The following is a 15,076-nucleotide window of genomic DNA, read 5'->3' on the forward strand; positions in this document are numbered from 1 at the left end:
AATCAGCAGCGACAGTGCTTCCCGGCAGCTTTTGTCGAAATTCTCTTTTTATATTTATTTTCTGTTAACATTAGTTTATGGATAATCTTGTTTGCTTTTAAACCAATTAAATTGCTACAAATTTTTTTTAAAAAAATAATGACTATTCTATAGTCCATTTATTTTAATTCCGTACATGGTCTTCTTGTACTAGTGCTAAAATATACACTCCCTTTTTTCTTTATACATTTACCCGAAACCTCGCTTAATATAATTTTAGGAAATGACATGTCAGCAGGGACGGGACGTTGAAAAGAATGGTGGGAAATGTCGTTTTAAGACCTTGAAATATACGTTTGCTTCTGTGCCTGATCCTACAATTCCCACAATTCTTTTCAACGTCCCGTCCCTGCCTATTGGCTGAGCCTCGCAGAACAAGCAGAGGCGGCACATTCAAATTTCAAACTCCACAGACAGACACGGAGCATTTCGCTTATTTGTTTTTAAGTTATTAACTGCCTCTGTTGAATCGAATGCTGTTTTGTTTTTAGCCGTATTTTTATTTTCATCGGCAGACGCGCTCTGGATGCAAGTACAGTGCTGATATGTCATTTCCTAAAATTATATTAAGCGAGGTTTCGGGTAAATATATAAAGAAAAAAGGGAGTGTATATTTTAGCACTAGTACAAGAAGACCATGTACGGAATTAAAATAAATGGACTATAGAATAGTCGTTATTTTTATTTTATTTTTTTTAACAATGTAATTGGTTTAAAAGCAAACAAGATTATCCATAAACTAATGTTAACAGAAAATAAATATAAAAAGAGAATTTCGACAAAAGCTGTCGGGAAGCACTGTCGCTGCTGATTGGTTGTTTCTACACGCTTTGAAAAGGGAGTCTCGTCTTCCAGAATATCACTTACAATGTGCGCCATCAAAAATAAAAATAAAGTTTATAAAGAAGATGATTTCAGCAATCTAAAACACCACACGAACAATTGTCATGTGACACTTTCTATATTGGCTTGCTAGCTTACAATTGGCTGCTGGCGGCGGTGCAGCACTGAGCGGTGGTTTAACATGTTACAGGTGTTATACTCCAGCGACAGTGTGTCACTGACGCTAGCATGCATATCGGGTGCACAATCTGTATAAAGTAATTACATTTAAACATTGTATTTAGCAGAGGAAATACACAGCTTTATTACATACAATTACAATTCTCATACTCAAACATAAAATGACAAGTACTGTAGACAGTAGAGAATACTGACATAGACAGGGAGGTGTTACAGTACATTATTTATTTGTTTGTTTGTTTGTTTGTTTGTTTCCATTAAATGCTGTTGGCCATTATTTAAAAAAACACAAATGTGTAGACCTATTATTATTATTATGATGATGATGATGATGATGATGATACAGTTTCACCAGTATCCTAACTTATATCAAATCCTCTCAGTCTTCCCCTTAAATGCGTTTCTGATTCCTTTTTACCGTTGGGAAATGGAGAACTCTGCTATAGGTACCCTCGTTATTTTGTTGCTGTATTTTCCTTACTCCAACCTTTCCAGATACGTATAGATTATTTTCCTATATCCAACTATTCCCATGTCCTCGTTTTTGGTCGTTTCCTGCCTGGTGGCTCCTTATTTTCTTCTTTTTTTTAACAATATCTTGTTCCCCATCTCTGATCGGGATGTAGAAGGCTCCATTTAAATTGGTTCATGGGCATGAAAAGGGCACAGGGCAGCAGGCGCCAGTGTTTTATTGTATTTTCTTTTCTCGAAGGCAAATCTATCCTCAGGCAGAACTATACCTCCCAGATTTAATTTCGAATAATGTTTATCATAGTCTAATGTTTGTTTATGTGATAAATCTTAACCGGTATAGGTTTACTTTCAATTTATACAACGTAGACTGCTAAGAATACCACTTTTGTGTACATGCCAAAAGAGGTAAACCATTTCCCAAATAGTTTACAACCTTAGAGCAATTCGTCTGTTTTCTCAAGCAACATCCAGTTTTAAAATTGTTAAAGGCATTCCCTCTCAAATCAGTAATACGAACGCGTGGTCTTGTTTATTTGTTACTGTACAGTTTACATGCGGACAAATGCAGCAGCTATCAAAATAATTTAAAACAAACGTAAAAGCCAATATATTTCAAATATGTGTACGACTATCTTTATTATTTTACATGATCTTTGTCCATTACGTGTTGCTAGGAAAATTAATGAAAATTAAGAAATGTCTTTCCAAGCATTCAAACAGTTATTCCACTGTTAAAAAGGAAACTGTACGCCCCCCAGTGCAGGTCCTAATGTATGCATGTACCACTAGCCTAACTGTTTCAACTTGATGATTTAAGTCAAAAAACAAAACAAAACAAACAAAAAAAATAAACATTTAAACGGGTTTGGCTTGTTAGTAGCCTATACTAATACACCCTGCTGAAACCATCTGTCATATTCATTCATATATATTATAACAAATAATATATGCACCTCAGTTAGCTCCTAATTATATACATCGAAAAATACATCTATAATATTACAAACTACAAAAAATGCGCGTAATCCCCGCTAATCATTTATTGAACAAAATAATATAAGCTATAGTTTCACATTTCATGCTTCTTGACAACATAGATATATAGATAGATACATCTGTTTCATCATTCGTCTTACTCCTAACTCATGAAATAGTTACAATTGATAGTATTATTATTACTAATGTGTTGACAGTGTTATGCGCAATTATGTGGTTGAGTCGATGCTTTATTGTAGTATTTACTTGCATAATATTCGTATAAAACCATACTCTACCTAAAAAACAAATGGTTGTCTGCATCTCAAATTAAAATACATATAGGAACAGATTAAAGTCCCAGGATGATTATATTGATGTACTGCATTTGAAAAAGTTGAATGGCAGGAAAGGTTTGGGATAAAGACTTCCTGCATTGTCTTTCAACAAAACAGCGATTTTAAGAACGCTGGGGGAAAACAAATCCTAGATAAAAAAAAATAAAAAAGGATGTAATTGTATGGCAGATATTACTTCATTAGTAATCTAGGTTATTTAGATGATATATATATATATATATATATATATATATATATATATATATATATATATATATATATATATATATATATATATATAAACAGAAGTTATATTTGACAAAATATGTTTTAAGCATCGGTTGCCTATCTAAAATGTTATTATATAAAAAAGCATGTATGTGACATGTATTATGCAGATTCATTACCAATCTTGTTAATATGCATTGCATTATTAAACGAGTGAAACGATAGGTGCCAATCTACATCTAGTTCGACTTTTATATTGTTTTTAAAGCATTTACTTGATATGCTGTCTCAATTTAGAATGTCCTTTTGCGCATGCATATTAATTGTGGTTTAGTATTTCTGTAGCGGCTCATTTTTGTTCAAGCCTGCTTATGTTTAAATCCTATTACGCAGGGCATAAGGTTAATGTTGAACTTAATCGTATATGTCGCTACCATCATTTTATTTTATTGGATAAGACACTAGCATTTTACTACATTTTAAAAGGCATTATAAATTATAAAAATGTGTTATTTGCAAGGAAATATCCTCAGTTTTATAACTTCTGTAAATTAATACAGTTTCATCTTTATCAGGCCAATTCATTCTTTGTTAATATATTCTGCAACTACAATTAGCCTATTATAATACAAAAAAATATTATTAAATTGTAAATAATTCTAGAGAACTGTCAAAGTCCATAAAAGTACTACCTCCACACGTTTACACCATATTTGAATGATTTCCCCTTTTCAAAATTAAAACGCTGTAAGCTTGTTCCACGTCGGCCGGCTCGTTATACAAACATCATTTGGTTTATGTTTTGTCCAACAATTGCTCAAATCAGTTTGACAGCTGCTCGGTCCACACGTGCAAGCAAAATGACAATTGTGTCGACCAAATTTAAGTAAAGAACAATCAAAAGTATGCATAAAACACAATTTGTATTAATATGTGCGACGAAAATACACTGATCTCGTTTTAAGACAACAAACGCTGTTACTCGGTGACTCCAAATGCATGTAATATCATGTTATACAGTACAAACATACAATGAATAGGTTATATAATAAAGTATATCATTTTAATATGTGCCACTGCATTTGGTGTGCCTGGTGCATTAGTAGCCTCTCTCTCTCTCTCTCTCTCTCTCTCTCTCTCTCTCTCTCTCTCTCTCTCTCTCTCTACACACACGCGTGCGCGCGCGCGCGCGCACACACACACACACAAACACACACATTTCCCATTAAATTCAAATAACAGGCTACTGGCTTTCTTAAGAAACTTAAATAAAGCTGCATATACGCCATATGTAGTATCTAAACCCAACACTGACTCCTGAGAGAGCTCAAAATAGTAAAAACAAAAGTGAAAAACAAATTCAAAGAGCCACAAGCTCTTCCCACAAAAAGGGAAACTGCGTACAAATAAACAACGGGATTGCGTGCCTGAGGCCAAAGGTCTAAGGAAGCTTTGGAGGTCCGCGGGATCACAAAATAGGAAATGAATTCACAATAGATACAGTTTATGATGAAACATATAGTAAAGAAATTGGCATTTAGGCTAAATTACCTATTTATTTAGATGTTCAACTACCTTTTTTGACTATATATGTAATTCTAGAGCATTGTCTTTCAGTCTGTCTGTTTTCCTGCCCGCATGTCCCCAATAATAATACTAATAATAATAATAATAATAATAATAATAATAATAATAATAATAATACATGGGGTGCAAAATCTTAATAACATGGGTATTCAAAACTTGGTTCTAAATATATTTAGATGAAATTAATTTCTATATAGTTATTATTTCAGGAAAATACCATTGCCATGATAGCATGTTAGGCAGAAAAGCTTAGTAACATATTTGAAAATAATGATGACACACAGGAAATACATTAATCTATATTGACCTTCGAAAGAAACTTATGCATAGGCCTTCACTAAAACAAAGTCGTGAGTCTTGGGAGAATCTCTGTTTCGTTCATCAATAATAATTATAACAAAGATTATTATTGTTATACGTTTTGTGTAGATCGCTGTGTATGCATTAGTTGTATCTCTGGAGGAACCTGCTGACGCCCGCTCGCTTTATTTTGGGTTTATTTGTCTAATTAATGTGGAGCTCGGGGGAAAGGAGCCAGGCTCAAGGCAGAAAGCTGACACTCGGGCTCTGTGTGTGGTATCAAGCCAGCGCTTGATGGAAAAAGCCTGCTTCCACTCATGTCAAAGCCAGTTACCCAGAACAACGTGCATACACATATGCTCAGCAAACATCTCCCATTCACCGTTTTAGCTTTTATACTATTTGTTTTCTGCACAACTATGTGATTACATATTGATTGAAGTCCACTATACCGTAAGTTGCATTTTTGTTCGCAGTGATTCCTTTTTATATTCGGAACGGTACTGAACATTACAAAAAAAAAAAAAACACATGCAAAATTAATTGTGTTACATTATAGTGATAGCCAAAAACATACATAAATTGGAAATACTTTTAAACTAACGGTGTACTTTCCATAAAGCTCCCAGAAACTTACACCGTTTGCCCTAGAGCATGCAGCCAGTAAGATTTGAGAACTTTACCTTCGGCGTTTGGCGTGTGACACTTGATTGGAACGACTGAAAGGTTTGATAAATTGTGTAATTGCGTGTATTAGAGATGTCAGACAGAGAGGGGTCTGGTGCGGCAGCACCTCCTCCCTAGATGACGAGTGGACAGAGGCCAGATATGGGAGGGATGTGGTCCCTGGTTGCTGCTGATTTCTCGGAGGCATAAAGGGGGGTCTAGAGGAAAGAAAGATTTACGAATTGATAGGTGGTCGAGTTTTGTTTGGCTGAGCAGCCTCTACGCAAAAAGTAGAGGAGCGCTGCGCTTCCTCTTCTTAAAGGATTAAGGGGAGTGATGGCCACCAGGTGGGGGTCAGAATTGCCGTCTCAGAGACAGTGAACCGCTATTGGAGTAAAACGAAATACTAACCGCACAGGAAAAAAAAAAAACAAAAAAAAAAACTTTTATTGCAGAACATACCGGTAAACACTGCGAGCCGCAGATATACTGCATTGGAGAGGAAGCTAGTGCTCAGCTAGTCACACTATTTCTGAGGACTCGGTGTGCAGTGTCCAGTGGAGTTCAATAAGCCGTATCGTCTATAGGGACCATTATTAAAACTAATTTTTCCCCTGCTAGCTATTTTTGCTAGCTAGGAGATGACAAGTGAAACTTCCCAGCAGCAGCTGGACTCACCAGCGCTTTTAAGATCGAGCCCGATTTCTGGAGTTCTTCATTCAGTACTGATGCACCAACAGTCCTCGGCAGTGGAGTGCGCATCCTCCTCCAAAGGCAAAAAGGCGAATTCAGGGCTCAGGCGCCCTGAAAAACCGCCGTATTCCTACATCGCACTCATTGTGATGGCAATTCAGAGCTCCCCAACAAAAAGGTTAACCCTCAGCGAGATCTATCAGTTTCTTCAGGCAAGGTTCCCATTCTTCAGAGGCTCTTACCAGGGATGGAAGAATTCGGTTCGCCACAATCTGTCCTTGAACGAGTGCTTTATAAAACTACCGAAGGGGCTAGGCAGACCCGGTAAAGGGCACTACTGGACCATTGACCCAGCCAGTGAATTTATGTTTGAGGAGGGGTCTTTCCGCCGCAGACCGAGAGGTTTCAGAAGAAAATGCCAGGCTTTAAAACCAATGTATCGGATGATGAACGGCATTGGTTTTGGCACTTCAATATTACCTCAAGGCTTTGATTTTCAAGCTCCTTCTGCCTCATTGGCATGCCATACCAACAGCTACAACTTGGACATGATGACTAATTCTGTGGCAGGAGGCTATGATGGACTCAGCGGTGGCCACCATGTCCCTCATATGTCTCCCAGCCCCGGTTCAACTTACATGGCCAGTTGCCCAGTAACTTCTAATGGAGACTATGGCCCTGATAACAGCAGTAGTCCAGTACCTTCTTCCCCTGCAATGGCTAGTGCGTTGGAATGCCATTCTCCATATGCAAGTACGTCTGCACATTGGGCATCTTCAGGGGGATCTCCATATATCAAACAGCAGACAATGGCATCTAATAACCCTTCTTCATCCACTTTACACTCTAGCATGTCTTCCTACTCCCTGGAACAAAGCTACTTGCATCAAAATGCCAGAGAAACGGCAGATATTTCAGGTAAGGTGCCGTCTTTCCTTTACCACATTTGATTAAAGTAATGTAAATATTTTCCCTTTATTCATACATACATTTTTACATTACGGCTTTTAAAACATATCAATGGTAATTAATTAGTTGCCATCGAATTTTGCATCCCTTGCAAATTATATTTTAGATGTAAAACTATAAGCTAAGAAATTATATTATTAGATTCGAAATACATACCTTCGTTTTTATTACAGTATTGGCTATACGCGAGGCACGACACTCTTTCTAATATTAAAATCGTCTTCTCTAGCCAAACATTTTCAAAGAACATCTTTATGTATAGGCATTTTGAAAATGTGTTTCATGGTATTAAAGGGACTCTAAATATATTACATTGCAAATCTCTAAAATATAACTATCTAAATTCTGAATGCTTACATTGAGACGAATAAAAAACAAAAAACGATGCTTAAAATGTATATAAAACATGTCTAGAAAATGTTATAAAAGTTGCATTCATTAAGCAGAATTGTCCAAACATCCATTTAAAACGTAGGTCGCAGGGGTTATCTAAACAAAGACAGTCTGGGCTGGACCACACTGAAGAGGATTTTAGGCTGCCTAAACCCACAGGAGCTGGTCTCTGTTAAACGTTATGGGAATGTTAACAACTTACAATACAAGCATCTATTTGCACTCAGCGATTCTGAAGCTGAATAACAGGCACTCAATATCACCACTGCAATGTTTTCTTAAATTCTGTAGTCAATACAGACAACATCATCTTATGCACCTTCTCGCAAATACAGTTTTTACAGAATATTGGAGTGATATAAAATGGACACCAAATATGCATTTTGTTTGTTTGTATTTCACAACAAAAAGTGAACCTTGTTTATTTAATTACCGGTCATTTTAATTTGTTTTTATTTTTAATATGTATAAAGTATAATTATTACTGCTTTGCGTTTATTACCCAACCAACAACATACGACGTGCATTCCACAGCTTTAATACATATTAGATTGGATTTCACAGATATTAACATGCGATGAAGTTCCTTACTGTTTGAATAGATTCCCTGCCATGAAGATATGTTTTCATTTACAGTGGTAATTCAGTATTGTATAACGCTGTACATTCCGTGCAAATTGTTTTAAAACAAGCCTATTTATTGTATTGCCATCGTGGACTTTCACTGTAAAACCTTAATGCTTAAGAACTGCATATAAAACCGGTAGCAACAGATTTTAAACACATCTTAGCGTTTAATTATTTTAAGAGCGTTTTATACAACTTTAATTTCAAAACTGTTGAATAAGATTTATATTTATCAGACACTGATTTACAGTGTATACATCTTCTAAATAAAAAAATAATAACAAACACGTGTGTGCGTGTTCCATTATTATTATTATTATTATTATTATTATTATTATTATTATTATTATTATTATTATTATTATTATTAATACGCTATTATTATTATGCAATGTGTTATAGAGAGATTTATTTCTTGTAGTCCAATGCATAGCATTCTCTATTAAGTTAACCCTGTGCTGTTTTCTATTTTTCAGTGGGAATACCTCGGTACCAAACCCATTCGTCGCCAGTTTGTGAAAGGAAAGATTTTGTTTTGAATTTCAACGGGATCTCCTCATTCCACCCGTCAGCCACTGGCTCTTATTATCACCATCACCACCACCACCACCATCACCAGAGCGTATGCCAGGACATAAAGCCCTGTGTGAGGTGAATGAGCGAACGCACCGCCGCAGACAGCTGTTCCACTGACTGCCTTAACAGGTTACGACCAAAAATGAGATATCTGTGCCGAAGAAAAAGTAATGACTAAAGACTAGAACATCACTAAATCATCTACAGACACTTTTACTAGAAAGCGAACAACCACTCTTTAATATCAATATGAATGGTTTTATTAGTATAGGGTTTTCAAAACCCCGACAACATTCCTTTGACTGTTTTTGTAGCTGACATGAGCTACAATAGACAATGTGGCTATCTATTGCAGCTCTGGAAACATAATTTTGTTCTTGTCTGTATCCTTATTATATGAATAGGATTTCAATTGCTATACACATAAAAAAAAAAACTAAAACAAAAAAACACAACATATTCAATGTTTTTTTTTAATTATTATTATTATTTTTTATTTTTACACAACTGCAATATTTCACATTAACTGTTTAAAGTAATACCGTATTAAGTACAGGTTATAAGAAACATTTAAGTTCAAGAAAAACAACTATAGCCGCTAGAACTTTTTCTTTGCCTGCAAACCACAAAAGTCAATACAATGTTATGTAGCCATTTATTTTTATTTTTTCTGAAATAACTATAATGTATGTACGCCTACTCCTTTTCTGAGGTATATAGAATGTTTAGTTCCAATGATATATTTTTTTTGCGGATGACTAAGGGAAGGAAGGCCAGGTAGGTCACACATATACGCTCACACTACGTTTTTATTAAACAACATTTGGAAATATTTGCACTTATTGTATACTCGCTAAGTTTGCCAAAATATTCTGATGTAAAGTATTGCAATACAATCTATATGTTGAAAATGTATGTGTAGAATTAACATATGTAGAATTGCCTTAAGAATATGTTTATTTTAGTTAATATACATTCTAGCGTGTTTTTTAAACCACCGGCAAAATTAACAGGAAGCAAACATACAGATACAGGCCAATAAACGAACAAAAGGAAGAAAAAAAACTTTAAATTTTCGTGGTTTATATGGCAATAACAGCAACCCCAATATTATTCACTAAATCAACGCTGCTGTACAGGGCAAGTTAACTACCCTTTGGGTTAGGCTGCCAAAAAGCGCACAGCAATGCTTGTTAATAAACAATAAAACAAAAAAGTATTCGGTTTAGGCCATAACTGTGTTGTTTAATGGAGGGTAACAATTCAAATCACGTTGAAATAATCTTTAGCTAAACTATACTCTTCTTTAAAAAACCATTAAACCAATAGGAGTAAACAAATTAGCAAACAGAACAAGAATGTGTTATAATTAGCAACAACAAACTACTCTGTTACAACACATCTGGTTTTGTATTACAATGATCACCGTGGATGACGTTACGCAATCCCCTCCGCAGTATTGTTGAATCACACCTGGGAGAAAATATCAGTCGGGTTAATAAAAATCTGCTGCTGTCTAAATAAATAACACATTTCCAGTCTGTGTCAGATATTTAAAATACAAAAACTGCTTTCCTTATTGGAACACATTTTAAGTGTGTTTCAGTATCAGCAGGGGAATGCACTTTATTGTACCATAAATCTTAGATTTTCAAATTGTGCAAAATAAGCACTGGATTTCAAAACAGATTTCTACTAGTAGCCTATTAGCATTATTTTAAAAGGATGCATACAATTTGGTTTGTTGTAAACTTCTTGTGAAAATAATAAATAACCACTCTGAAATCTAAGATCTTTGTTATTACTTCTTAATAATAGTCTGCCATTTTTTCCATTCAGAATAAGTTGAAGTTATTGGCATGATTTGATGATTGGACCTCAAGTCCAAGTATTATATCAAATATTTAATACTGCAGAAGTCCTTTTAGCATCTAGCACCTTCTGTGATAAGGCGTACTATTGTAAGGATATATATAGTGGCCTAATATATATATATATATATATATATATATATATATATATATATATATATATATATATATATATATATATATATATTAGGCCACTATATTTTTTTCTTATTTCTGGGAAAATTAACAGATTAACAAATGTACTCAAATTAACTCTGTGGCCCTATTTTGAAGAGGAACATTTTTATTAAAGAATATTGTAACTTTTACTAGGGGAAAAAACATTTGTGTTAAAGGACATGATCTTTGTTAAAACTAAAACACTTGTTATTCCATGTAGTTAATAGTCACTGTGGGTCTTTGTTATAATCCAAAAATGGCCTATCGCAAAAAACCTGTGGTGCACAATAAAAAGAATGACATTTTAAAAAGAAAGAATGAAATGACTACACAAGTTGTGTTTCATAACGATATTGTTTATGTTTCTATTAATACTGTATAAGCTGGTACACAACTACACAGACACACATAATTACATCAAGGGCACTTCTTCTTCTTCTTCTTCTTCTTCTTCTTCTTCTTCTTCTTTTAAACTTTTCTTTTCAGGCTCCTAGCCAGTCTAACATACATTTTTAATGTCTCAGCTGCAAACTTTGCTTAACCACAGTCATGTGTTTACATTCTTGTTCCATGCGAGCCTGTGGTTGTGTATAATTTATATCCCAAACACTTAAATACAACCTGTTTACGCGAGCAAGTTAAAGCGCCATCTAGTGATTATTTAAAATTAGTTCCAGAAATCATTTCTATAGCACACAGGGCCTCATTTACGAAAGGGCACTAAGTGTAGCTGTAACATGCACCATAAATCTACATTTACTGTCACATTTACTGACAGAGAATGCATTAATTTAGGTGTACACTATTTAGTTCATTTACATACCATAGCGTGCACACTACATGTATTAATTTAATTAATGTCCAAGACTTAACCATGACCACCGTGATATAAAAAGCCCCAGCAGCCCAGGCGTATCTTTTGGTCAGTGGCTTATTGTGAAAGGTGGAGGTGGCTTACATTGACCACAATAAGGCAGAGGGAACGCAAACTAAAACTGCACACTGAGGAGTTAGAAACTATATTGGGGGAGGTTGTATTGAATTATAATACCTTGTTTGGTCCAGTGCTTTACTGAACCATTCTATTGTTTGTACTACTGTAATGAACTATAAAATAATATAACCTGTTATTTACAGGTAATTTTCACTGCTCTATATGAAAACTTTAATGCAAGTAATGCCTCCTTGATGCCAAATAGATTTCAGCCCAGAAAAATAGGTTTAAATACTGTGCCTGGTTTCCAAACTAACTAAGTATTGCTCACTTTAAGGTGCGCACTACAATTATTGCCCTTTATTATTTATTTCTTAGCAGACACCCTTATCCAGGGCAACGTACAATTGTTACAAGATATCACATTATTTTTACATACAACTACATTATTTTTTCACACATTATTTTTACATACAATTACCCATTTATACAGTTGGGTTTTTACTGGAGCAATCTTGGTAAAGTACCTTGCTCAAGGGTACAGCAGCAGTGTCCCCCACCTGGGATTGAACCCACGACCCTCCGGTCAAGAGCCCAGAGCCCTAACCACTACTCCACACTGCTGCCCTTTAGTATATATGGTGTCTCATTTAAATACATTATCAGTCATTACCTTACACTTGGATTATATAGTGCTTTCAAAAGTATCACAAAGCACTGTACAGTATATAGTGCAAAAAAAGAACAGACCTCCATACATGTGTATAGTATGTCACACATACAACTGCCACAATCAGACCATTTAAATAACCGATTTAAATAACAGTATACACACAATAATACAAAAGCAGCCATTCTAAAGTTACATTTAAACCTACTAAGATAAGAACGCCATTTATAAAATCACATATTCATTCTGATTACCATAATGTGGCACAATACAATCAGTGTGCGCCATAATATTCCCACTGCTTCGCACGTGAATGAATACAATTGCAATAGTAAATACAGAAATCATCATCGTGCACACTAATTGCAGTGATGGTGCACTATAATGTTTAGTGCCCTTTTGTAAATTAGGCCCACATGGCTCTATCCTCACTTTGTTTATGCGCTATTTAAAGCCCATCTTCCAGCGCGTAAATACCGCATAAACCAAATGACTAACAATATTGGAATCATATACATTTGACAGTGGATATAATAAACTCAGCGGACCACACGAACAACAAGAACCCCAAGATACGATTGCAGGCTTTTTATTTTTATTTTATTTTATTATTTGTAGCCGTTAGCAATAGCTTGAAAAAGTAGCACATACGACCATTTCCCTTCCCTTGTTTTTTTTGTGTCGCTTTAAATACCTACCTACCTGACACCTTACTCACAGGATACATTTTGCCAGTATATTGTCGAGTTGCTGTACTTAAATGTGTTCCATGTTCTTGTTTTCACCGTTTTCTTCTAGGTACACTATTAGTACATTTATATCACTCAACGTCTTTTTTTTCTTGTGGCCGCATTTTCCTGATTTTCAATGAACGCGTCTCTGTCTTCATCAGTTATATTATAAAATCTGTTTGTCATTTTTATTAAACTGCCAGTTTTGTGTGCTGTGGTAAAGTCACAAGAGTTATGCCTATGATCTGTACATAATAAACCTGTAAACACCCGGTAATTATTTTTTTATACACACACACACACACACACACACACACACACACACTTGGAACTTGGAACGTAACTGCAAATTTTGATGGCACCTGAATAAAATACGATTATGTTTTTTCTTTTAGTAACTGCTTAAAAAGGACAACCCGTTTTAATTTGTATTCATAATTTATTTCTTTATTGGTAAACAAATATATAACATCGTTACATTAATATATTTTACATGGTGCATAAATACAGTCAAAGGAAATACTTAATACTTAAAAAAAAAACATCTTTGCTCGATTTTTACAAGAATGGATATAAGACAGGTCAGTAGACAAAACATAACCGTGCTAGTTTGGTTTAATAACTAGCAAGGAACAACCGGTATGCACGAATGATCGCTTAAATTAACTTCCTGGGTTGTTTATTTGAAAAAAAAGATGCATACTAATTTAAATGTGAACAGAGCCCTCGGTATTTCTAGTACGGTGATACTGTTTGTTTAAATAGTGATCCATTAATCAGTTTTGCCATCATGACTCGGGGCTTAAACAATATGAGGTACATACCTCGCTCTTAGAAAATGGCTTAGTGCTTTGTTTCTTTCGGGATTTCTACATAACCCTTTTAAAGGTGCTGCCTATAAAACATTATCATACGTGAAAACAGAACTATACAAGTTAAAATGCAATGCTTCACATTTCAAACCCGTATGGGTTCCTAATATGAAGGAAAACCGCAAATGTGAGCAGGCTATACAGATACCATGGTTTTAGGGAAACGAAACTATCTACTGGTGGTCTATGTGACTTTTTGCATATATCTTTGAACCTGGTAAGACAAAAAAAAAAAAAAAAATTGCCTTTATATTTTCATTTAATAATAATAATAATAATAATAATAATAATAATAATAATAATAAATAATCGGTAAAGTTTACAAAGAGGCATGGATTAGCATTATTTAAAATTAATGACTACATATCGACATGATCTAAAAATTTAAGGCACTATTGGTCTGGGCTGTTTACACAGGTTCCCACTACTTCAGAGGCGTTATTGGGCTTGATCAGCTTCGATAAAGTATACAAGAGCTCCATCTTGTGGATCCATGGTTAGTTGCTACATACAATATGGTAGGCTACTCAGGGGCTAGTTTCTATATACCAATACGATGTCGTATCTGGCTAGTACGACGCCGGTACCACAATATACCAGTGGCCACTGGTACGTACTGAGAGTTCTTTAAACGATAGGATTCCTCAAAACACAATGCTCTGTCAATCGCACCATCGTAATGTATCAATCACAGTGAAATGAGAAGTTATCATGCAGTGCTCCAGACTGCGACTAAAATGGTTACAAATGCAAATGCAAATGCAAAAAAACAAAAAACAAAACAAAACAAAAAACATTTTGGCAACTGTTTTTTAGAGGTTAGGCACAAACATGCTGCATCTCCCTTTAAAAACAAGTGCCAATATTTATGAATGCGACATGACGTCGGTCTGTATAAAAACAAAAAAACTCATAACACATGTTTTAATAAACTGAAATGCGAGAAGGACG

General features: G+C 34.9%; 1 protein-coding gene across 1 annotated transcript; it reads left to right on the forward strand.

Annotated features, from left to right (window-relative positions):
- The first annotated feature begins 5,801 nt into the window (after nt 1–5,801).
- LOC117399781 (forkhead box protein F2-like) lies at nt 5,802–10,673 on the forward strand. The gene is made up of 2 exons (XM_033999154.3): nt 5,802–7,241; nt 8,789–10,673. Exons 1-2 carry the CDS (start codon nt 6,272–6,274, stop codon nt 8,965–8,967), a joined length of 1,149 nt encoding a protein of 382 aa, XP_033855045.1. The 5' UTR covers nt 5,802–6,271; the 3' UTR covers nt 8,968–10,673.
- The last annotated feature ends 4,403 nt before the right edge of the window (nt 10,674–15,076 follow it).

The sequence above is a fragment of the Acipenser ruthenus genome, chromosome 4, assembly GCF_902713425.1.
Source record: "Acipenser ruthenus chromosome 4, fAciRut3.2 maternal haplotype, whole genome shotgun sequence".
Taxonomy (NCBI): domain Eukaryota; kingdom Metazoa; phylum Chordata; class Actinopteri; order Acipenseriformes; family Acipenseridae; genus Acipenser; species Acipenser ruthenus.

Bases quoted from the DNA above. Each gene is read 5' to 3' on its own strand.
- LOC117399781 (XM_033999154.3), top strand. From the start codon at position 6,272: ATGACAAGTGAAACTTCCCAGCAGCAGCTGGACTCACCAGCGCTTTTA. The intron at 7,242-8,788 runs GTAAGGTGCCGT...TCTATTTTTCAG, and splicing joins AGAAACGGCAGATATTTCAG to TGGGAATACCTCGGTACCAA.